The sequence below is a fragment of the Sturnira hondurensis genome, unplaced genomic scaffold (assembly GCF_014824575.4).
Source record: "Sturnira hondurensis isolate 20B ecotype Veracruz unplaced genomic scaffold, ASM1482457v3 Scaffold0019433, whole genome shotgun sequence".
Taxonomy (NCBI): Eukaryota; Metazoa; Chordata; class Mammalia; order Chiroptera; family Phyllostomidae; genus Sturnira; species Sturnira hondurensis.
This window is the reverse complement of record NW_028092064.1, coordinates 114,312-139,911: the sequence shown is the minus strand read 5'-3', so window position 1 is coordinate 139,911 and position 25,600 is coordinate 114,312. Positions and strand designations below refer to the sequence as shown.

At 41.7% G+C, this 25,600-nt stretch overlaps 1 protein-coding gene across 22 annotated transcripts in view; it reads left to right on the top strand.

Moving 5' to 3' along the window:
* The window catches only part of PHF21A (PHD finger protein 21A), a 173,021-nt gene that overhangs the window by 124,076 nt on the left and 23,345 nt on the right, over positions 1 to 25,600 (top strand). For 17 of the 22 annotated variants that reach the window (XM_037028056.1, XM_037028062.1, XM_037028052.1 and 14 more), the window contains 4 exons: positions 10,968 to 11,171; positions 17,675 to 17,926; positions 19,384 to 19,473; positions 22,769 to 23,062. In XM_037028056.1, coding sequence (XP_036883951.1) covers positions 10,968 to 11,171; positions 17,675 to 17,926; positions 19,384 to 19,473; positions 22,769 to 23,062 — 840 coding nt within the window. The remainder of the gene's footprint in view (positions 1 to 10,967; positions 11,172 to 17,674; positions 17,927 to 19,383; positions 19,474 to 22,768; positions 23,063 to 25,600) is intronic. The other 5 variants (XM_037028057.1, XM_037028064.1, XM_037028055.1 and 2 more) reach the window with 2 other exon arrangements.

Below are 25,600 nucleotides of genomic sequence, written 5' to 3'. Positions count from 1 at the left end.
CCAGTAAGGGCACATGCCTGGGTTGTAGGCCAGGTCTCCAGTAGGAGACACATGAGAGGCAACCACACATTGATGTTTCTCTCCCACTCTCCTTCCCTCCCCTCTCTCTAAAAATAAATAAATAAAATATTAAAAAGAAAAGGGAGTGATGGGGTAACACATACACACAAAAAAGAGTTGTATGATCATATAATTACTTAAAGCTAAAAAAAAAGTCACACCATTAGGAAAATGTTTGTTTCCTTTTAGGATTCCATTTAGGGTTCACTTAGGGTTCACTGAGAAAATAGGATTCTTGAAAAATTATTAAATAATCCATGTATTTATAACATGAATTCCTTTCTTCTTAATCATGCAAATGATTTTGAAAAATCTCAGTATTCAGAAACAAGAACCAGTTAAGTGCAGGAGATGTTTCTAGTGTTCTGGGTGGATTCCAGATCCGATTATTACATTTTTGCTTACTAGAATTCCCTGGGCAGCTTCAACAAGGTGGTTCTCATTTTTCTGACCTCTACAATGTGGCTGTTAAACAGCTGCTTTCTTCAGCCCTGAAGACAGCTGCAGTCAGTGATGAGAAACTGATTCCAGTTCATTCTTATGTCAGTGTTACATTATGGGGAAGGGTTTAAATGATCTGTAAGTACTTTTAAACTGTTTTTGATAAAGTTGGCACAGTTATGGAACATGCTATTACTGGAATTTTCATTCTTACCTCCTATTTTATGTATAGTTATCTGCCTCCCTTTTGTCTTCAGATGTTTCATCTTACCACATTCTCCTCAGTACCCACCAAATACTTATTTGTTAGGTTTGTGCCTCTTCCCACTAAAAGTCACACTCCAGTCTTTATGGCAGTAACATTTTGATAACCAGAAAGCCATTTTAATTTTCTGGTTCTCTGAAGTCCTTTGGACTCACCACCTATTGTTGGAAGTTTTTCTAAGGAATGGTTGATTCCTCTCCTAGTAACTACAGTTCAGCAAATGTAATTGCCCTCTAGGAATTGAACATGGGTAGCCCATGGCTTACTCCAACTAGCTAAGATATTTTATTTGACTCAAAGCATTAAAAGCAATTTTCACATTAGTGCCTTTTGACAGGGCACTCCCTCTCCAGTCGACCTTTGTCCCCATCGCTCCTTAGTATGTCGTAGCTGGCCAGCTTCACTCACACACATTACCTGCCTGACCCCTGTTTGTGTGCATTTTCCATCCCTGAATGAAACCATTCTTTAATGATTTAGCTTCTTTGTAGTGTGTTAGGATCATCATTGTGAGCATTAGTCTTCTGTACACAGGCTTGTTTATAGAGGTAGAAGGTACAGATCAAGAGATTGTTTTCTTGACATTCAGAAATTCATAGCACTTTAAGCAGAAAATGTTGGAGACTGAGTGAAGAAGCTGAGACCGCCCTGGTTGGTGTGTCTCAGTGGATTGAGTGACAGCCTGTGAACCAAAAGACCCCTGGTTCGATTCCCAGTCAGGGCACATGCCTGGGTTGCAGGCCAGGTGACTGCACAACAGGTATCCACACTTTGATGTTTTTCTCCCTCTCTTTGTCACTCCCTTCCACTTTTTAAAAAATAATAAAGTCTTTTTAAAAAGGAGCTGAGACTAAGGTAAATAATTTACTCAAGGTTGCAAACCTAGTTTAATAATATAGATGAGACCAAATCCCATATTTCTTGACTCTTTGTATTATTTCTACTGCGTAACACTGCCTCTCTTTATTTTCCCCTAAGTCCTTTTGTGGTTTGCTATATTATGTGGTATATACATGGGGGGGGGCTATGGAATTAGATATCAGAAAGTAGAACTATTAAGTCTGACTCTATTCCTAACTTGAGACCTTGGGTCAAGACACTTAGATGCTCAGAGCCTTAGTGTCCCAGGTGGCAGGTGATACCTGTCTGATATTATTACTGTTGTTTCTGTTGTAACCAGTATAGAACTCCGCAGCTGCCACAGTAGACTGTATCTGAAAGTCAAGAGAACTACTGTGGTACATTTAGACAACAGAATATTATTCAGCACCAAAAAGAAACAAGCCATGGGGGCATGAAAAGACATGGAACAACTTCAAATGCGTATTGCTACATGAAAGAAGGCTGCCAGAAAAGGCTGTCTACTGTACGCTTCTAAGTGATGTTGTGGGAAAGGCAGAATTTTGGACACAGTAAAATGATAAGTGGTTGGGGATGAGTAGGCGGGGCACAGAGACTTTGGGGTAGTGAAATGGTTTCGTACGGCACTACAGTGATGGGTATATGTCATTACACATTTGTCAAAGCCCATGTGTAGTGTGCAGAGTGAACCCTAGTATAAACTGTGGATTTGGGGTGATAGTGACACGTCAGTGTAAGTCTGTCAGTTTAACAAATGGACCGCTCTGGTGCAGGTATGCAACTGAGGGAGCTGTGAGTGAGGGGCCGGGGGCATGTGGGACCTCTCTGTACTTTCTGCTCAGTCTTACCATGAACTTAAAGCTGCTCCAAAAAAATAAAGTGCTGGGTTTTTGTTTTGTTTTTTTAATAATCAAGGGACTAATCTTTAGTTCAGGCTCCTCTTAAGATTCTGCACCTCAGTAATGTTATTGCATGAGGAAACTGGAGAAATAGTATAGTAAGAAAGTGAGCTACACCTTCACTACTAAACAGGAAACTAAAAGAAGATAAAAACAACAAATCCTTTTTACGGTGGCCATTCCGTCATTCCTGAAACGTGGAGGAAATGGTGTGTGTGCACACACATGCATGTGTGGAAAGACTTGGACATATAGTGATGTGTCCGTTTTACTTAGTGATTTTCATAGTGAGGATTTTTTTTCACACTTGAGATTTAATAAAATACTAAAATTAAAAAAAAATTTATATATTTACCTTTAGAGGGGAAGGGAAGGAGAGAGGAAGAGAAACATCAATGTATGGTTGCTTCCCGTGCATCCCCTGCTGGGAACTGGCCCCTGCCGGGAACTGGCCTGCAACCCAGGAATGTGCCCTGACTGGGAATCGAACCGCAATCATCTGGTTCGCAGGCCCGCGCTCAATCCACTGAGCTACACCAGCCAGGGCAAAATACTAAAATTTTTAACTAAATGTCTTTTTATTCATTAAGAAATTATTTATGCTTCTACTTTGCTTGTTCTATCTCTTTAATGAAATTTCTAGTACTGCCAATTTAAAACAAAAAAGGTCTGAAATTGCTCTGAGTGATGAAAGATGAGTTCAGGTTTTGCCGTCTCTGAGGCAGAAAACCCAGACCAGACACAGAGCAGCGCGGCCACCCTTCGTCACGTATCTCGGAAGATCCTCTCCTTTGAAGTTGCCCACCCCTCGTTTGGCAGCCCACGTGTGTGATAGAACTGCTCCCCTCTGTTGTTTTATGCGGGGTCTTGTCAGAAAGTAAATTGGTAGCACTTCGTTTTCCTCTTCAAGTGTTTGTAGCAGATGCTTCCGTGATAAATTCAACTACTGAAATACTGAGTTCTTCGCGAAATTACGAGTTACTCATTCAGTAGTTTGGAATTTTTTACAGTCTGTGTGTTTATAGTAGATGATAAAAATTAGTTTTTCAGGATTTTGTTCAAATACTTCCTAATTCAAAATATCAGTGTTAGTGCTTTATAAAACTTACTTTTGTTTAAATATGAGGAAAATATTGCATTTCACCATAGACTATTTTCTACCTGATATATTGGCCTGATAGATAGAGCATATTGTTCTAATACCATTGGGTGTCTTTTTTCTCTCTTTTAAGGAAAACTGCAGAATTGAGGGTTGTTAAAAGGTATTCTCACCTTTGGAAATGATCGATCCATGTCTTAGTATATATATTCAGTGTAGAGCTTGGTTAAATAATCTACTGTTTGCCTCTTTCAGCATCAGATTCTGTCCTGTGTTTCTGTGAAAAGAGAGTTTCCTGCATTATCTCACATTGTACCCAGGGCTAGAGGAGGCAAGTCTGCTTTATCTGAGCAGTGTTCATAAACGATAGGGGTTTTTTCTCCTGCACCCCGACTTTAGGACCATTATTGTGCCTACATTGTGTTTTCATGTTCAGTGAGTCCACGGCAGCTACTCTGCAGCCATTTCCCCGTCACAACTCTTTGTGAGGAAAACCACGTCAGCCTCAGGGCAGCGCAGTGAGAGAATCTCTGCAGCGTGTGGGACAACCGACTTTAACGGGGCAGTGCCGCCTCTCAAGTTGTGGGGCAGAGCCCTGGCGCGATGAATGACAAGCTGGTGGGGATGCAGGTCTCTTAACAGGTAGTTACAGAGGGGCATGCATTTTGCTGAAGTGCAGCTGCATTTACAAACTAATGGCTTCCATGTCCTGTCTCATTGTGTGCTGTAAACACAGTGATTCCGGCACTATTTACATTAGCAAGTAGCTAAATTATGCAGATTATAAATGGTTCTCATGCTTTTTCTGCTGTCCTCATTACTGTTTCTAGGGTCTTTGCTGGGTCAGATGACATTTAAATTGGACATCTATCCCATACATTCAAAATATAGCCACGAACCACTATAGAGGTGTAAGGAATCTGGGCTGTACTTAGATTTCCACACAGGCAAATATTCCCAGTGTGTTTGATTTTTGAAATAAAAAGGCAACAGGTAGCATTCTCTTTCTTAATCCTGTATGTTGGGCAATTCTCATTTTAAAAAGTAGTCGGAACTAACTACATTAAAAATCCAGTGATTGAAATACAATTGACATTAGACATAAGAGTTGCATTTAATTAGCTGTTGCTCTGAGTTAAAAATTCATGCTAGACAAATTGTACTATTCATTGGTTATCAGCCCTTATTTTCACATTGCCCTCAACAGTTTCCTAAGCTTTCTTCACCATTAATTCCTTTGATCCTCAGAACTGTTTTGAAGCAAGCAGGACAGTACAGGTTAGTTCTTCAAAGAGATGTAGGGAACTTAAATGTAAGCCGCCTGGGTTCTGCCTGTGGCTCCCTTGGCCTTTTGTCGCAGAGGCATGTCTTGCAAGCACTGTTCCTGCATGCAGTGCTCTTTTCAGTCCCTGTGTTTTGGCTTCTGTGCTCTAGCATCTGAGTGTGTTCCATCTTGGCTGTTACACATCTCTCCTGTGTGCGGCAGCTGTGCCCTCTCTTGTTTGGTGCCAGCTAGAGGCAATCCCCAGTTTCTCCGAAGGGTCTCTACCTTTCGGCGGGAGTTTGGCCACAGCAGTCCTGGCAGTCCTTCATGGTCCTGCATTCGGAGTAGGGGAAGGCAGGGTCGAGTTTACCTATTAGAGCGTGAATGAACCAAACAAGAAGAATGTAAACTGCATTTCAATCAGGGCATCAAATAGAGGGGCTAATTCCCCTCAGAGATGGAGTAGAAATCCCAGTCATATGAATAAAAGGTCTATTTTCTTGTGGAGATGGGATGGAAAACCTATTGATATAAATATCTGTGTGTGTATGTGTGTGTGTGTTGATGAGTAAACCCTAAAGAATATTTTTTAATTAAAAAAGTAAGCCAAAGTCTGATCAGTACCATGACATACGCATTCTCCACCATCTGTTAAGCATCTATGTAGAGAATTTTGAACTTTATCGAAAATAAACTCTGATAATTCCAACTGCTGCTGTTCCTTAATTCATTTATACTGTACTGTACAGATTCGATGACACCTTGCAGAGCTATAAAATAATTATGTTCCCGCTCACCAAGACTAAACAGATCCTCTTCGGTAGACAACATACGCAGTTTGCTGTGTGAGATGAGATTGTAGACACCACTTCTTTCATACAGGGGGCGTTTTTAAAGGGCATGTCTCCTTTAAAAAGGTTTTAAAAGGTTAAAAGCCATATGTTAATACTCACCCCAAAATGGGATATTAGAGAGTTTGGGGAAAACCTCCTAGTGCCTTACAAAGTGAGTAAAGCGCAGTTATTTTTAGTTCACTATATTTTTACAAATGCTGCCTGTCAGAACCCAGCCTGCGTGTCTCCGCCGGACATCCCTTTTAGCAACTTCAGTGCCTATTCTCTCATTGAATCTCACTTATTGCGATAAGAAGGAGCTTATTTTGAGTTTATTGCTCTTCCTTGTGTTTTACTTCATGAAATGGTGGAACCTTCACTTAATTTACTAGCACATACCTTTTACTTTGGGTGGTAATTTTGTCATTGCTATGCCAGAAACACACACCCGGGTCTTCAGAGGATGGTAATTACCTGCAGTGTCCTGAAGACTCATCAAGTCTCCTGGCTGCATGTTCAGCGTTGATGAATGTTGGTGCTACTTATAAATACAGTGATTGAATTTCAGTCGGGCAATAGAAAGTTTTTGTTGCTTTAAATTAATTCTGACTTGGCCAACAAATGTGAATTTCTTCACATTAGTTTTTCTGCATACAGAAATGTTAGTTTCCCCAGTTACCTTTGAGCAATTGGTGAGTTGGAAGACACGGCAAAGTGTTTCACTGTATTGTAGGTATGAGGATAGGTAGGACTTGTCCTTGACTTTCTGGATTGTTTGTGTAAGTCTCTGTGAGCCTCTGGTGTGAAGGTTGTATTTTTAGGTCTTATGGTTGATTCGTGGAGGGGGGAAAAGATGAATTTTTAAGGAGGTACTATGTAAGTTGTGTGAGTGGGTGTGGCCCTCTCGTAATTAACATAAAACAGGTAATGTCAACTAGAACACAAAGAAGTGGAGTGACTAGTGACTGACTGTGTAGGAGAGCAGAGACTTAAACCACCAGCATCCAGGAGGATGGGGCCTTGCGCCTGGAGTTCCTTTCCAGGTGAGCTCTCTGAAATTTGTGTGAGAGTTTGACAAGAAGAAACTGGTGGCTTGACCGGAGGAGTAGGGGTTGTCCTTCCATCTCTCCATCTTTCTTCTGTGCTAGCCAAGGCCATGGAACCTGGTGTGGCTGACCTAAGAGAAAAAGAACCTGATTTTCTCTTGAGTTGGGCCCATAAACTTCCGTATTTTTATTTGGGATCTGTCTTGCTGTCATGTGAACATGTTGATAGCATCACTGAATGTCACAATATTGATCCCCATGACTACCTGTCTCAGAAACTGTGACTTGAAGTGTCAGAGGCTCCGTGAACTCTTCTGCCTGAACAAGCCCTGATGAAACCTGGTGACGCCAACGTCAAGGGGATCTGAGGCTGGGAATTACATCAGGGTTTACGGAGCCGTTCTTGACAGACGGGTTGAAGAGGGTGGCAGTACCCTTCCGGCCGCCTGGTGTATTGGCCATTGTTTATATGAAATATGTGAAGGAGAGAAGATGATAAATTGTAACTTTTCTCTCTCCCTTCTGCCTTCATTCTTTCCAGCTTTTCCTCTTTCACTTTCTTCCCCCTTTAACTCTCATTAACTTACTATGGATGACGAATGACAAAGCTTCACTTTAAAGCTCTCCTTTATATATGAATAACATTGAAAATACAAAATTGTTTATGCCAGCATAACCTTCATTAATGACCAGCAGAAGTTGGTTTCTTTGTTTGAAACACATAATAATAAAAGTATAGGCTCACTTTCTGTGGAGATGAGAGGATGCTTAGGAACTTTGCTTGATACCACACAGCTAAGGTTTATGAGAAATTACAGCTTTAGCCTCAGGGTCCTGCTGGAGTTAGTGTGACTTCCGTGTCTGCAAGAATGAACTAGAACGAGACTGGACTGCAGGACTGAGAAAAGCCAACAGACTCACTCAGCAACTCTCCTTCATTAGCTAGTCCTGAAGCCTGTGCACAGCCTCTGGACGCCTAAGGAGCGCCTCCAACCGCAGAACTCCCCTGACTTCACTTATTTCTTTAAGGATTTTAGTTACTTGTTTTCAGAGAGAGAGTAAGGGAGGGAGAGTGAGTGAGAGAAACATTGATGTGAGAGAGAAACATCAGTTGGTTGCCTCTTGCGCGCCCCCAGCCAGGGTCCTGGTCTGCAACCCAGGCATGTGCCCTGGCTGGCAGTCGAACTGGCGAGGTTTGGCTCACAGGCTGGTACTCAATCCACTGAGCTACACCGGCCAGGGCTCCCCTGGCTTTAGTTGGTTGGTTTTCGAAATGCAGTGATATTTAAGTTACAGAAGGTATCAGTACTTCCCCCAAATCTTGATTTAAAATTCACAGACTTGCACAACTACATGCTTGATAGTCTTTTAATCTTCTGGTGAACACAGCAAAGCTGCAGGGGCCACGGGTTTCTGAGCAGCACTCTGAAACACACCAGCCCCTTCTTTCAAAGAGGACTTTACCCAGCTCGTATGATCTGACCCATGTCCAGTCTATACAGCTCTTTCTTTTTCTTCTTTCTTTTTCCCCTCTTTTTCCCCCTTCTTTTCAAAGACTGATTTATGTGCACAAGCATTTTGAACCCTTCTGCCCCACTCCAGCGCCCCACCCCCCCCACCAAGTTTCAGGCTTTTGTTTCAGGCCCTGGGGGAGGAACAGTTGTGAGTGCGTTGTGACTCACTGCTCCCACTTTCCTGGTTCTGGTTCTGATTGGTCGTCACCTTGCTCTAGCCATATGGCTGCAGAGTACTCCAGCCTGCATCCCTTTCTCCTCCTTTCCCCTACTGTTCCCTTCTGTTGTGCACAACACTGGGAGTGGGTTCCGGGCTTTGTCTCTCGCTTGTAGTTCACCCCCGTTAGGCAGCCCATAGAGAACACTGTGTTCCTAAGGATGGCTGTAGAAGAGAAAAACACCCTTTCATTTTGTGCCTGGTATAGTAATTATTTAATTTCCTGTGCTGTTTTTGTTCAAAGTTTATTTTTTGGCAGGTGTTACATTTGTGTTGTATGTTTTTCCCCTGGTTTCTCTCCTCTGATTTAAGCTGTTTTTTTTTTAAATAAAGGTTTTGGAGTTTCTTTCCCTCACTGTTGTGTTATACTTTTGTTTATTTGTTGTTATGTTTGATTGATGCTGATTAATATGTTTCCGAGGGGGACTGAAAGCATCTCTAAATAATTATTTAATTGTTAAATGTCTTGCAGTCACCAAGCAATAAAATCTCCTTGTGACACTCAGAATTAATCCATAGCACCCCCACTATTACTTTCCCTTCTCCTAAACTATATCAGTTCAATTTCTCTGCTATTTATACTTGAGAAATAGGATTTTAAAGATGTGAAAGTTAATTTCTATGAGCATTTGATATTTTTATTATTCTGCAGATGGTTTCTGTAGAGACATTGGACTCTGCATCCTTTTGTTTTTCTTCTTAATGTTTAACGACTGAAAGAAGTGCCAGCGAAGTGTAAAGTGTAGCAGACTTTTCCCCCCAAAAGTGGCCTTTCCATGATATTTTCATTACTAAAAAAAGTCAATAATAAAACTAATAAAAATTCTTTCAAGGATGTATTTTACATTGACTCAACTCTTTAAAAATCCATTTTGTAAGTATTTTAATATTCAAATATGTTAAGCAAGCAGCCTGCAGGTTTGGATTCTTTAGAGAATACGTGCTCTGAAGTTGGTTAGAATCATAAGCAGGAATTTGAAAATCAACCTGGCTCTCTGTTTTTGCTTAACTCTTTATTTAAAGATCTCTATTCACTCCTTTTCTCTATTCATAATCTCTATTAGAAATGGCCATCTGTTTTTATCAGAAATAACAAACGCTTGAAAGTGTATGAGACGGTGCTGCTTATACTTTTTTTCAGGCATGAGAGCAAGAAAGTCAGAACCCAAGTCTGACCCCAAATGGTTACTATATATCGCATGAGCTTTTGCTGGTCTTTGGTTCCATCACTTTATATATCATGTGAAGAGGATGAGGACATTGACCTAGCCACAGATACGGGTGTGAGGAGAAGTCCTTTCCCTCATGGAACTGACATTGTGTGGAAGTGTATTATGTATAGTAATATAATATATTACCATGTGTATAATATTTAGTAATTATATGATTACTATATTATATGTTATAATATAATTATATTATACATAGTAATATATAGTAATGAAGGTATCCAATACATATTTTCTTGGATTTGAACAAGGTCAAGAAAATTCAGCAGACCTTAAAATTTTCATCCCATGTAACTAAATCCCTACTCTGCCTAAACAAATGTATGCATTTCTATAGATCCTAGCCCAGCAAAGAAGCCCAGTTCATGAGTTACACATTTCGGTGATTTAGAATGTCTAGGCCCTGGCCAACAGCTCAGTTGGTTAGAGCATTGTCCTGATACTTCCAAGGTTGTGAGTCCCATCCCCAGTCAGGGTACGTACAAGAATCAACCATTGAGTACATAAATGAGTACAACAACAAATCAAGGTCTGTCTGTCTGTCTGTCTCCCCCCCCCAAAAAATCAATAAATAGAATGTGTATTATTTATATTGCATATTTATGAGATCAAGTGTTCTTTGTTTAATAGTCTATTTAATGTTTGAATCTGGGACAGCTACAAGATACTTTTTGATTAACAAAATTAGTATGGCTGGTACCCACACTGTCAGATGCAAGAAGAAAAATGACCCACAATGTGTCCACAACAGTTCTGAATACTTTACATTTAGCAGCTGGTTTGGTACTTGTAAGAATCCTAAGGATATTGTTAGTTGCCTCATTTTACAGGACAGGAAATACAGCCATAGATAGGTAAGTATCTTGACCAATGTCATATAACTGGTGAATAGCACAACTGAAATTTGAATTTCGGCCTTACATTTCCAGAGTCGCATCTTCACTGCTGCGCTCTGTTGTCCTGCCCTTCCAGCCTAGCACGCCCATCTAATCATAGCCAAGAAATCTGAGCTCTGCTATGTGCCCTCCATTAGTTTTTCTCATGTGCATGCCTCAGTTTCTCTTTATGTATAAAAATATTTCTTATGCCATGGGTTTGTCCTTATTTGTCATATCTGTTCATTTTAGTTGTAACAAGTTTTAGATTAAAGATGTCAGAGGCATGTAATTGCTGCATATTTCTCTACAGCTGGTAAGACAGTATTCTGATAGGTTTTATTTCTTTGTTCTCATTTGATAGAAACGAGTAGTTGAACAGCTACGGAAGAACCTGATGGTAAAGCAAGAACAACCAGACAAATTCCAAATACAGCCATTGCCACAATCTGAAAACAAACTACAAACAGCACAGCAGCAACCACTACAGCAGCTACAGCAGCAACAGCAGTACCACCACCACCATGCCCAGTCAGCTGCACCCTCTCCCAGTCTGACTGCGTCCCAGGTAACGTGTGGGCAGGACTCTGCGGGCTCCTTGTACATCAGTGTGTTACTGGTCGTGTGGACTGGGTCTTGTTTCAGACTATAGTAAGCTTAACTAGCTCTAAGCAAAAGTTATTTTGGTTACTTTTTTATATCATATCTAGGATAAGAATCACTTGAAATTCATTTGTAAAAGGAAATAACATTACTGAGGAGCAAAAATGAAATGATTTACCACCTGTTTAAAAAGGAGGGGAAGGTAGTCAGTGACAAAGGAGAGTTGTGTCTCTGTATAAGAACAGAAGTAAAGTCTTATTTTGAATATCTTGAAATATTTGAGCTTGCTCTAAAAGTCTGTGTAACTTTACCCCTTCTGAAATAGTTTTTCTGGAATTCTTAGCAATTAAGCATGGAGATATTACAGGATCAGTGCCCTTGGGACCAGGTAGAAAGAGGCAGTTAGAAGGGTGGTGTATTTCTATTTCCATTATTCATAGAAACAAAATATTCATTTCTAAGTCCATATTCATGAGAATATGAATCCATTCTAATACACTGAAGGAGATCTGGAAGGGAAGCTACGGGTCAAAACTAGCACTAAGGAGTAGACGCTTAATAACATTCTAACTTAGGGTAGCTGCGTAAATGATTTTACTGCAGAGGGCATTTGAACTGCATAGAATGTGAGGATCGTGAGGCAGTCCAGACACATGAAAAGGACATATTTGGGAATGACCTTCAGTTAAGAAAATGATTCAAGCTTGATCTCCTCACACTTAGATGTAATGTGGGCACAGCTTTTAAAATGGGACAGTTGAGCTGTGGTTGTTGATCCTTGGAGGTCACAGACCCCTTAAAGACTCTCTTGACAGCTCTGGATCCCCTCCCCAGAAAGTTCCACGTTCACACTTAATATGCTCATTACTGCACATGATTGGAGCTCTTAAATCTTTTGAAACCTCAGTGTGGATATCCCTGACCCACCAACACCAAGTCTTTGCTGTATCTTTATAGGTAAAGGGAGAATTACTGTTTATCGGTTCCTCACTGTCTGTGGACCTTGGGCTGGTTCATGAACAACATTTTGCAACTGAAGAATGCATTACGTATAAAAATACTAGGGATAGGCAGCGTCTCAGAGGCTACTGTAGACTGGTACTCTCCTGAGTGCTTTACATGTGTAACGTACATAATCCTCACCCCAGCCCTAACAGAGAAGATGTTGTTGTCCTTGTTGTCGTCATTATTATTATTTTGTCTTTCTTTTAAGAAAAGAAAACTAAGGCACAGAGAGATTAAGGAATTACCTAAAATCATGTAGGTCATATGTAGTAGAGCCAAGATTTAAAGCCAGATGTTCTGGGTAAAAAATCTATTCATTCACTACTCTTCTGTACTGCCATGTAATCCCCCCCCCGCCAAACAAAACCCTCCCAAAACCAACCCAACATTATGTAAAATGCCAAAGAGGGAAGAATGAAGAATCCCTTTTGTGAATCAGATAGCCTACGGACTGTGTACCCTAATCTTCACCCCAAGGTTATTTGAAAATTAGTTATTCAAACTGACTTTTGAGCCCTCCTGACCGAAACTTACCCTTCTTCTAAAAGATTGTTTGCCAGATTCCTTTGTTGGACTTTTAAACAGGGTTGAATTGATCTGTTCTCTTTCCAAAGTACAGTTTGATCAGAAGTATTTACATGGAAAGAGTGTAGTAGGCTTTATTATTTTCTGGTACATAGGAATTTTCTCTCTTACCCTTGGAAACTTCCCGTTCAAGTAACATTTCATGTCATACTAATCAGAGAAAGTACTTAAGTCACATTTACAATGGCTATGCCCTTCCTGGTGTGATCTGAATTATGTACTGCTTTGAGGTGGTGATGGTGAGGGCCCTCAGTCTGTCCCCAAAACAGTGTTGTGTGACATCGCTCCACCTGGAGCCCACCTGATAAATTTGATTGATCTGGTTAAGCTTGTTTTATATTATTTTGTTTTAGGTAATACAGATGCTTAATGTTAAAAGCCAAAAGATCCTCTAGGTTTTTGTTTTTACAGTAAACAATCAAGCATTGTTTATTGAGTACATCTATGTGCTAGATGCTGGTATACAAAGAGGTAATGGTCCCTGCCCAGAATCTGGTATACTATCATTACTTTCATTCATTCTGTAGTTATGGAGTTTTTATTATACGCAAGCACTGTGCTAGGCAGTATAGAGGATAGATTCACAAACGAGACAGAATTTCTGTCTTCAAGGATTTGAAAGCTTTAGAAAAAGGAGAGAAAGATGTAAATAGCTAAAAAAAAGAAGAATAACACAAAAGTACCAATAAAGAGCTGTGAAAATACCAGAGGATAGTCATTTTGAGTGGAGGGATCAGAGAGTACTTCATAAACGAGGTGGCATTTGAGCAGTGCCTTGACAGGTAAGTGAGGTTTCAGTGATGAGCAGAGGGAAAAAGAGCGTTGCAGGTATAGAGAACAATGTGAATAAAAAAATGGAGTCAAAAAGTAAGTACGTACCCAGGTAATAGAGAGGAGGCTGGTGTGGCTGAAGCATGGATTTCAGGAAATGATGGAGAGGGAGATAAAACCATAAAGTTAGGAAGAGGCCAGCCTGTGGAAGCCCCCCAGCGCATGACAAAACTTTTGTGAATTTTGGCAGTCGTAGGGAGTCACTAAAGGTTCACGAACTCAAGGCCAAATGAGAAGTTGCATATGGCATATATCAAATATCAAGTTCAGAAAGCAGTGACCGTTAAGTAGCAATCACAGCATGGGCAGGGAGGAGAAAGTTTTTTTTATTGCAAGTCAGGTTAGCATGCACCAAGGTAGGGGGAGCGGGGCGACCAGGTCCCTTAGTTAACATCAACTCATGCTCGTATGTATATTTTGAAATGTTTTCAATCTGCAGGGAATAAAAAATAGAATAGTTGAATGCAGGCATACCCTTCAACTTATATTCACAAACGCAATACAAATGTACAGAAGCATGCAGTTAATAAAATCAAACAGAAAATGAACCCCTACAGGCAAAAGGAAGAGGTCTGTTTGTAGTTGTTTGGTGTACAATAGTGACTTTCCATTCAAAATTAAACAAGGGAAGTACTCTAAAATTGGCGAGGTCGTTAATTAGAACTCACTATAATGATCCCTCTAAGCTCTGATTTGTACATCAGTCTGTGTGTGTTCAGTCAATACCTCATGCTTTGTAGGTGTATAACAATAATAACTTGGCAAAAAATAAAAATAATGAAAAGGATTTTGGTGTTAGTTCTTCTTGCCATGTATTTCTGTATTAACTTCTAGTTCATGCAGCTGGGGTTTTGTCAGGATTAAAGAACCCCTTCATGAAGTGGGGAGATGGCTCTCTTCTCTGGAAGGCAGTTGTACATAGAGAGCGTGGGCCAGCCAGGGACAGCGTCTATAAAGATGTGTCCTTGTAGTTGGATATCTTTCCGCTTTTTTCCCCTTCTGCCAGAACAGGTCAGAGGTTTTTATTAGGTTTGAATCTCAAAATTCTAGATTCTCCTTGTCATCTAAACTCTACACTCCAAGATTGATTTATGTTCCTAATATTTAGAATAGAATAAGCACCAGAATGGGAGTAAAGATTCAGATAATACCTGTGTCGATACCTGGTGTCAATAAAAAGTAAATATATCCTCCAAAAAGTTTTCCTTGATGCATATAATACTATGTTTTGTGCCTGTGTATACAAAGAGTTATATAGATGCTAAAATACATGGAGTGTAATTGGCCACAACTGAATGTTTATAAAGGAGAATAAAAATGCTAAGATATGAACAAGCTTGTTAGGTTTGAGGTTTGTTTTTTTTTTAATTTTTTTTTATTTAACTCTTGTTCAAGTACAGTTTTCTTTCTTGTATTCCCAGCCCTGCCCCCCCCCCTCAGTGCTCCCCACCTCCCTCCCATCTCTGCCCCCCACCTTAGTTGTTGTCCATGTGTCCTTTATACTTGTTCATGTGAGTCCTTCCCCTTTTCCCCTGTGATTCTCTCCCCTCTCCCCTCTGGACCCTGTCAGCACGTTCTGTATTTCAGTGTCTTTGGTTACATTTTGCTTGCTTGTTTGTTTTGTTGTTTAGATTCCTGTTAAAGGTGATATCATATGGTATTTGTCTTTCACTTCCTGGTTTATTTCACTCAGCATAATGCTTTCCAGTTCCATCCATGATGTTGCAAAGGGTAGGAACTCCTTCCTTTCTGCAGCATAGAATTCCATTGTGTAAATGTACCATAGTTTTTTGATCCAGTCATTGACCAATGGGCATTTAGGTTGCTTCCAACTCTTGGCTATCGTAAATTGTGCTGCTCTGAACATCGGGGTGCATAGGTTCTTTTGGATTGGTGTTTCAGGGTTCTCAGGATATACTCCTAGCAGTGGAATGAGGTTTTTTTTAAGAGTTGGCAGTTAATGGTTAAGTATATAGTTCAGGTGAGTTTGAGGTCTTACTTAATCCCTTTAGGGTTGTTTGACACAACCTTACTCGGACCAAGGAGGTTTCAAACAAAGGAGTATTAACCTCTTTTTAAAGCAGTAACAACATGCACAACTGTTTTTAAATTCATTCGCTGAGTGCTGCTGATTAGAGCGTTTACTTCAATAACCTGTGGAAGTACCTGGATTGAATACCATCTGGTGGGACTTGCTTGCCACTCAAAGTTTAGACTATATTTTAAATTAGAGATAGAGCTGATATCACCCTGGGTTACAAACCCTTATTACAAATAGCTGGTTGGTAATGTAAAGTCAGTCCTTGCTGCCATATTACAGTAACATTTCTAATGATAAATAGCATTTAGCTTTTTATTTGGTTTTCATCCCTGGTGTAGAGTAGATGACCTGCTAACCCCTGAAATAAATATAAGGTTCCCCTTTCACTCCCATTTCCTATTTGAGGAGGCCGTGGCAGGGAGAACAAGCCACGCCTATATTATTGACTCAGAGCAGAAGAAACAAAGATTTAGGTGATTTGTCTATAATCAAACAACTTAATACACAAGTGCTAATGTAGACACCGAAATAGAAATTCAAAGGGAGTTTGTCCAGATCTGGGTGCTGGAGAGAGGGGTCCTTTTCACTGGTCCAGAGCACTGTTGTCCAGCGGAACTTTCTGCGCTGTTGGAAATCTACGCTGTCCAGTTTGGTCGTCACTAGCCACAGGTGGCTGTTCAACATTTGAAATGTGGCTAGGTAACTGATGAACTGATGTTTTAGTTTTGTTTTGTTTTAATGAACTTCATTTATACCGCTATATGTGGCTAGTAGCTACCAAATTAGACAGTGCAAGTGCAAAGTAAGAAGAGGAAGCTGGGTTAGTATCCAAATCAGAACCAACAAGTTGGACCAGATAAATTTTCATGTTCTGGAAATGTCTGTATCTTGAGTGACTGACTAGTAGCACTAGATAGTTGTGTAGCCGTGTAACCGGCTCCTTCAATTACTCTAATAAAAAGTTCAGGACGATCAGCTTCAAAGCTGCAGTAGCTCTTACGGAGCATCAGTCAAGTCCTCTCACCCAGTCCGTGCTCTGATCTGTCAGGCTTTTGAAACTCGGGTGTTTGTTTCCACCTTGCCACATTTCACTGAATCTTTGATCACTACTGCAGTTCTCCAGAGTAAAGGTTACAGGTAGTGACTCACATCCCTTCAGTATCACTATATATTTTTTGGTATTTACTATAGTAGTTGGTTTTATTATCCAGTTTGAGATTTACTGCCTCCAAGGCAGCAGTTACACTGATCCTCATATGAGGTTCCCTTCTGCCTCTCCAGGGTGACACTCAAAAGAATGAGAAGATACTGTCCTTTTATTCCCACCTTCATGTCACAGAAGGCAGATAATCAGAATTATATGATGGCTTTCTTCCGGTTGATGAGGTTGTAGCAGTTAAGGATAGAGATAGTGTGTACTGCAACTTGTACAAAGTTTAAATTAATTGAAAGCAAGTTAAGAATTAGAAAAACCAGAAGGAATAGGTACACTCATGTTCTGTATCTATAAACCCACCACAGCTCTTGCTGGTGGACTGAGTACCACCCTGCAAACCAAAAGATGGCCAGTTCAATTCCCAGTCAGGGCATATGCCTGGGGTGTAGGCTAGGTCCCCAGTTGGGGGCCTGTGAGAGGCAACTGATTGTTTCTCTTCCTCTCTTTCTTCCCCCTTCTCCCTCTCTCTGAAAAATAAATAAATAAAATCTTTTTTAAAAAGTGATAATTTTTTTTAAAAACCTGCCCCATTCATTGTTGAAAACCTTGTACCCATACTAGTCACAGCTATTACTGGGAGCCTGAAACTAGATTGAGAGCTCTGGCAAACTAGAAACTGTGCTACTCTGCAGTAAGACCTGTGCTCTGTGTACAAAAAAGAAATGCCGTTGTACCAGGAACCTGGACTGATGAGGAGAATGAAGTGCTTTGTTTTCGGCCGGGGTTAGCAGCATGCTGTTGAGTGGAATCACGCTTCAGTGTCCTAATACCTGTTCTCCATGTCTCCTAGAAGACTGTAACTACAGCTTCTATGATTACCACAAAGACACTACCTCTCGTCTTGAAAGCAGCAACTGCGACCATGCCTGCCTCTGTTGTGGGCCAGAGACCTACCATTGCTATGGTGACCGCCATCAACAGCCAGAAGGCTGTGCTCAGCACTGATGTGCAGAACGCACCAGTCAACCTGCAGACGTCTAGTAAGGTCACTGGGCCTGGGGCAGAGGCTGTCCAAATTGTGGCAAAAAACACAGTCACTCTGGTAAGCCAGCAGCTGCTACTGGTGTGTGTCCACATGAGAGGGTTCAGGATATGTGTTTGTGGAATATATCTGTATTATGCTCCTGCTGGATTTTCCAGTCTCTGTCACTCTCCTGCTACAAATTCCCCTTGGGGGCTGACTAGGGAACATAGCTTTCCTACCTTTTACTCCAATAACTGTTTAGGGTGCCTGAAAGACCAAGGCCCATTCAGTGCGTTATCTGAGGGCAAAGTTCGACCTGACCTGGCGGGCGGGGCGGGGGGAGGGGGGGCAACGCCCTTCACAGGGGCGTGCCTACAGTTTCATGTGCCCCTCCCTCCTCTCCACGGCCGCTTCACTTCCTGTGAAACATGGGCACCTAGCCTCTGGAGCTGTGTTACTGATCTGGGGGGCCCTGCTGAGCCCCTTTAGTTCACTGTCCCCTGAAATTGACAGCACCCAGGAGGTACCGGAGTTAGTGGGCCCTTAAAAATATTCAAGAAACTCACAAATTAACAGTATCCATGCCTAACATCTTTCAGAAAAAAAGATCCCTTGAAGGAAGAAGTACTTGAACAAAATTGTTCATGAGATTTGTAGGATGAACTGTTTAGAAACTGATATTCTCAGAGTCTTGGGGAAGGGCATCCAAATATTTGTTTAAAAATTTGCTTCTGGTATACAGAGCCCTGGCTGGTGTAGCTCAGTGGATTGAGTGTGGGCCTGCGAACCACAGGATCGCAGTTCAATTCCCAGTCAGGGCACATGCCTGGGTTGCAGGCCAGTTCCCGGCAGGGGATTCACAAGAAGCAACCATACATTGATATTTCTCTCCTTCTCTCCTTCCCTTCCCCTCTAAAGATAAATAAATAAAATCTTTTAAAAAATTGCTTCTAAAATGGCAGCTGAGAGTTCTTGGTGGCTTTTGAATGATGACCAGTGATGAGTAAAACTAGAGAGCAATGAAGTGAAACTTCACCACTTGGGGGGGAAAAAACAGGAAAAAACAGGAATCTTTACAGAAGCAACCAGAGAACTCAGCCAGATGCTGAGAGTTAGAAAATCCTCTATGGGAATAAAGCCGTTCACCGTCAGATTGAGCTCTAATGGTAGGAAAGGGCCCATTTGGCCTGGCAGCGAGTTGATTTTACTTTGGATCCAGTCTTGACTTTTAAAATGCGTAAGCGCAGGAGTTCTTGAGTGTCAAAGGAAATTGTCTAAGTTGCTGAGCCTGCAGGTATGTGAGGAAACAAATGGGACCGATTCACTCTGTGGGATAAAGTGATGCAGGTCGGAGAGGGAAGCAGTTTGTTAAGGCATTCGATTTCCGACGATTAATTCTGTAGTGAACGCTTGTAGAAAATATTGCATTCTCTGGATGCAGAGAACAATGATGCTGGAAGTACTTTAAGAATATCTAGCTTTGATGTTGAACATTTATTGTCGTCTCTGGTTTATTTATCTTTCTCCTTTTTTAGCAGGTTCAGGCAACACCTCCTCAACCCATCAAAGTACCACAGTTTATCCCTCCTCCTAGACTCACTCCGCGTCCAAACTTTCTTCCACAGGTGGGTACGCCGGTGACAAGCCCAGCGAGGGCTCGGTGGGACGGAAATCCTCATGGGCCCTTTCTACACAGCCCGTAATGCTCTTGTCAGCTCAGCTGTATTCAGATCCCGCTTAACTAAAGACTCCAGCTGCTGATATCTGTGCCGTGACGAAGCGTCCTTTGTCATCAGGGTTTCTTAGCAGTGACTGCTGGCAGTAGCAGGAGGATGTAAGGACAGGACAATTTCCTGAATGTGAAAAATTAAGATAACACCATTTTAAACCTTGTAATGTTAACTTACTGGGAGAAGTTAGCCAAAACCTGCCTGCCAGTGGGAAAGGAATATAAATACCACCTTTTGTTCATTTTTTCCTGTATGCCAGAGAGAGCAGGGAAGGAAACAACAGCCAAACTAGCCAGTAGAAACCAGTCAGTTCTGCTCTGGGAAGCAATGGCTTCTAGCCTCATACCTAAACACGAAGCCTTGCTTATGAAGATTTCCACTCGGGTCTACACAGGGAACCTCTGTGTAGGCCCAGACAGCGTGGCTTGCCCACATTCTACTGAGAGTGTTCGTTCTTCCAGCAGTTGGGCCGAGTTCGCCCTTCTCCTGGCAGAATGTCAGCGTTGCCCCAGGCTGGGTTTTGAGGGGAGTTGATTTGCCTGGTACAAAGGCTGGTGATTCCTGTCTGAGGCCTCGGGTTTCAGGCAAAGAGAGAAGAGAAAGGAATTTTGTGGTTAGTGGCTAAGTGATTTCTAAACTGCCTATGTGATTTTAAACATTTATCAGATAAATTCTTAATAAATACCTTGTGCTTCAAAGAAGGCACTAAACCCTGCGGATGCTTAGTGCTTAGCAAGACAGACCGTTCCCTGCCCTCAGAGAGCTTCAGACATGTGGACAGGCAACTACACTGTCCACTCTGGGAAGGACAGGGTAGTCTGTGGTCATTTTAAAGAGTATTACAGAACATTTCCTTGAAGACTTGACATTCTATCTGAGACCTAAAATCCCAGTAAAATTAGCCTGATAAAGTTTTGGGGGAAGAATAAAAACGCTTCAGGCAGAGGGCAAAACATATACTTAAGTCAGGGATGGAGAAATGCACGTAACCAGACAAGATTTGGTGTGGCTGAGTGCAGGGGGCTGTGTGGCTGACTCAAGCTGGAGGAGCAGATGAGGCTGGAGGAGCCCACAGGGCCAGAGCCGGTGGGGCATCATGGGCTACATAGGAATTCGGGCCTTACCCCAGGAACGAGGGGAGCCATGAAAGCATTTACAGACGAGTACTTGGCATGATCAGATTTTCGTTTTAGAGAATTCCTCCTTTCCACTGTGTGGAGAATAGATTAGAGGTTGTCAAGACTGTAGGGGGAAGAACAGTTAACGTATTGTCAACAATAATAATAGCTACAGTTTAGAGAATCTTGCTATGTGCTACTCGCTGTGTAGGAGCTTTACATGGGTTATCTGTTTTAATTCTCACAACAATCCTAGAAAGTAGGTATTGCTCTTTTTTAAGTGGTGGGTCATGACTCATTAGTCAGCTGTGAAATCAATTTAGTGAATTATAAGCAGAGTTCTTAAATAAAATGAACAAAACATAGTAGGAACTACTAGAGCACATAGCGTATAAGTATTGTTTCATGGAGTTTTTATTTTATAGAGATGGAGACATATGTCTATGTGTGTGTATACTGGTGACAGTGTGGAACGTATTTCCTATTGTGTGTCTGCAGCACCCACCATGGGGTCACCTTAAGTTTAGCCAAACAGTCAGACTCACACTTGGCACTAGCCTACTTAGAACCATACAGGGCAGAAACCAGAACTTGCCAGCTTTTGCTCAGCTCAGATGTTTTTCTTGCATGGGAGTGAGTCCCTGCAGGAGCCCACAGGGTGGTCTCTCCAGCTGCCCAGGGTTAGCTCAGGTGCAGGGAGACCGGGGCAGTGGGAGAGCTGTTCTGGCATAGAAGCCTTTTGCCTCACAGAAGCCATATCCTGTAACAGATCCATAGGCATGGCTTTCAAGGTCCCCAGTGGACATGCCCAGTTACGGGTCACCCACCTTGGAAAATGCAAAGTATGATGTCCCATCAAGTATTTATAAATCTCTCCATTCACAATAGTCATTTTTACTCTAAGCAATGTTGCCTGGTAACATAGTTAACGTTGTTACCTTTATCAGGTTTCCAGGAGAACAGAGCTAGAGTTAACTGAAGGTCAAACTCTAATGTATAAGGGGAAAGATTTTTGTCCAGGGGGGAGGGGGTCATAGTTTAAAAAGTTGGAGAAATACTGACTTAAAGAGATCAGGTATGTTGCCTTAGGTTATACAGCTAATAAGTGGTAGAATCAGGATTTGAACTCAGGCAAGGCTGACCCCATGTTTTGAATCCCAGTTTTCTGCCATTGTTGCAGTACACTGAACCTAGGGTGGGGTGGTGGCAGTGTGGACAGAAAGCAGGACTCGTTTGAGAAGGGTTTAGGAAGTAGAGGTGGAGTAGGAAGCGTCAAGAATTGTATTTAGGAAAGGAAAGACCATTTACTGAGGTGATGATTATAGGAAGAGGAGAGGGTTGGAAGAAGAAATTAAAAGGTTTTAGACATGTTGACTTTTAAATTCTTGTGAGATTTCCAAGTAGAGATGTCTAACGGGCAGTTGAATGCGATTCTGAAATTCAGGGAATGTCTGGTCCTAAGTTACGAGTGTGGAAGTCTTCAGTGCACAGATGGTAATTGAAGCCAGAGGTGGGTGCCAGCTCCCAGGAAGAGTGAGGACACTGGGGAGAAAAGGGGTCCCAGGACACGATCTTGAGAAATACCTACATGCAGTATGGGACAGAGGAAGAGGAAACCCACAGGGAGACAGAGAGAAGGAGTGGCCAAAACGGAGAGTTTAAGGGGCGCAGATACCGGTGAACCGAGGCTGTGGATGGGAAGAAGTTGAGAGTATGAATTAAGGCCGTTGGCAGCACTATTACCATACTATGGGCACAAGTCCGGGTGGAACCATTCTCTGGATCGGGTATTCGACCTCAGCCTGGCAGAGGCGGCATGATGTGATGGAGGGAGCTAGGTCCAGAATCAGAGGAACTGCGTTCTAGGGTAGCGTTTGGACCCTCTTAAGAGCTGATGAGTATTTGATAAAATTATATCTCTTAAGACCTATAGAAATAGTAAAACTAAAGTGAGTATTAATATTTGTACTAAATAACATTTCACATACGTAGTGTGGAAGATCTGACAATAACTTAGACTTACAGGAAGTTTCTTTTAAGTAATACGATAATTGTTCTCTCTTTCCCCATAGGTTCGACCCAAGCCTGTGGCCCAGAATAACATTCCTATTGCCCCAGCACCTCCTCCCATGCTTGCAGCTCCTCAACTTATCCAGAGGCCTGTTATGCTGACCAAGTTTACCCCCACGACCCTCCCTACCTCCCAGAATTCCATCCACCCCGTCCGTGTCGTCAATGGGCAGACTGCAACCATAGCCAAAACGTTCCCCATGGCCCAGCTCACCAGCATTGTGATAGCTACTCCAGGGACCAGACTCGCTGGACCTCAAACTGTACAGCTTAGCAAGCCAAGCCTTGAAAAACAGGTACTGGCAAGAGTACGCACCTGCTTTGAGCAGTAGCCTTGCTGTTGCGGCTGGGCTGTCTCTAAATACATCTTCTCAGGAGCTCTTGATCTCAGTACCATTATTAATTACCTGTTGCTTATTGGGTGATAAGTTATTAAAAATGCAGAAGAGCCATTCTTACTGAAGAAAGTTGGGTTGCTTTTTCCATTATCCCCTTATGCATAAATGGATTCAGAGTCCTGTGTGAGTGAGCTCCCCCTGCTGGTTCCGAAGCAGGAATTCACAGATGGGTTCTGCTACCCGCAGTCAGGAAGCACAGAAAATGCCGTGTTCGTTTCTGCCCAGTAAGAATCCAGATGAAGATAGAACTCTGAAAGTCAGGAAGAATACACAAAAGAAGGAAAGGGACTTCACCTTTAAAGATTTTCCTGGTTATTACAAATAATGAAGAGCCCTGTGAAAAAAATTAAAATTTCTAAAAAGCATTCTTTTAATTCTAAAGAATACTGAATTTTAGCTCAAATATTGAGGCCTTTATTTATATTTCTAAAAGCAGATGTTTCTTTAAAAACATGAGGCTAGAGAAATACAAATAATCTCCCAAAATAATTAAGGGTTCTGTGGCAGAAAGACTTCTAAAAACATAAGAAAGGATTTATAGGTAGTCATCATATATTCTTTTTAAAGAAACACAGCAACAAAAAAGAAGAATTTTGCACAGAAATGCATCCTCTTTCAGAGAGTTGCTTTAAAAAGTCATTGACCTACTTCTAATTGCTCAGGCTTGAGTCCTCATTCATCTGAAAATAGCCCGGTGATCCCGAATCTTCTGCTGCTGGATGGCTGACTGTGATTCAGAGAGGCTGGCCAGACGGTGGGGAATGAGAAGGCTTTCTGCTGCCTTGTCCTCCTTGAACAGAGGGACCTTATGCACAGAGCACCTGGCTTTCTACCCAGGCAGCTCATAAGTGCAGCTGGCCTTTCATTGAGAAGCTGGATACCAAAATCTTGTGCTCAGACCACACGAGAGAGAGCACATCTCTGTTCCCCGGGAGCCCACTCAAACCCCAGGAAATGCTTTGGGGAGCATTCACAAATAAACTACTTACACATATTTTAGGTCAGAAGTTTTCAAATTTATTATCAGCAGAACTTCAATATTAAAATATTGAATGTAGAATGCTCAAGCTTCGGAGTTTGGGTAGAAGCATGTTTGAAGATCGTCTGCCCTTGTGTTCTGGGGTGGCTGTCGGAGTTCTGCTGAGGACCTTCAGAACGACAAAGAACATGGCTTCCAAACTGTCTCAGATTTCTCAGGATCGTTTTTCTTTGACCTCTTTTTTTATATTTTTAGTAGACAAGAGTTTTTTTCAGTTTTATCTTATTTTTACATTTCTTGGGGGTTTTCTGATTACAAAGATAATACATATTCACTATAAAAGAAAAATCAAACATTACAGAAATATATATTGTAGAAAACACATTCCCCCCATAATCTATGAGTACAAAAAGAATAAAATTTCCACTATTAACAGTATAGGTTCTAGTTGCTATTAACAGTATAGGTTCTAGTCGCTATTAATAGTATAGGTTCTAGTCCTCCACATATTTTCTGTGTACATGCTATCATTTTTAAAGAAAAAAAATCAGTATATATTATTTTGTAACTTTCTCTTTTTCTTATGATATCCTGAATGTCTTTTATGTGCTGGCCTTAAACATTGATAGAGCTTTTAATTTTAATATCATAGAAAGGTACCCATGAATTCTTAAAAATAATATTTTCCACTGATAAATTCTGTGGGCTCTCTTCTTGTTGACCTAGTAGAGGAATCCAGTCGTTGCTGTTTCAGTTGAGTCATCTCCCCAGCAAACAGCCGTCCCGGGTGGCTGACCAGGCTCAGGAAGGGCCATCAGCAAGGTTACCAGCAAGGATCCTCTTTAGACCAGACTCCATTTTCAACATTCCCTTCGGATTTTTCTACTGTTCTTCCTTTCTCCTTCACGTTCAGTCTCCAATATCACGTATATAGTCTTTGAGGGCTGGAGTGAACCAGTGTAAATACAGGGTGGGGCAAAAGTAGGTTTACAGTTGTACCTGAAACAGTTTATTCTTTCATTATTTATTAATTACTGTATTCATTTTCCACATGGAAAACTACAGACCCACTTTTGCCTCACCCTGTAATGTATCCATGAAGTACTACTTAGAGCCTGCTCACAGAGTTACCCACACCTGCTCCTAGCGCTGTGACCAGGCTAGGTGGGTCCTTCCTGCTTTTGGCTGTTCCTTTAGGGTGAAAACATTTATTTTGTAAAAATATGCTCACGTGCCAGCTGCTATGCCACACGAGCTACCTCAGCACAAAGGTAGATAAACCAAAGGCTTGCCCTCAGAGGGCTTACTCTCTAGTGCATTTGGAGCTGGCGCAGAGGCGCTTCCCCAGGGGAGGAAGCCTGCAAGTTGTGCAGAGTCAAAGACCCCCGGCCTTGGCATAGGAGAGGGAGAACACAGTGTTCATCAGGACAACGGTGGTCTCACTTCTTCCTCTGCCA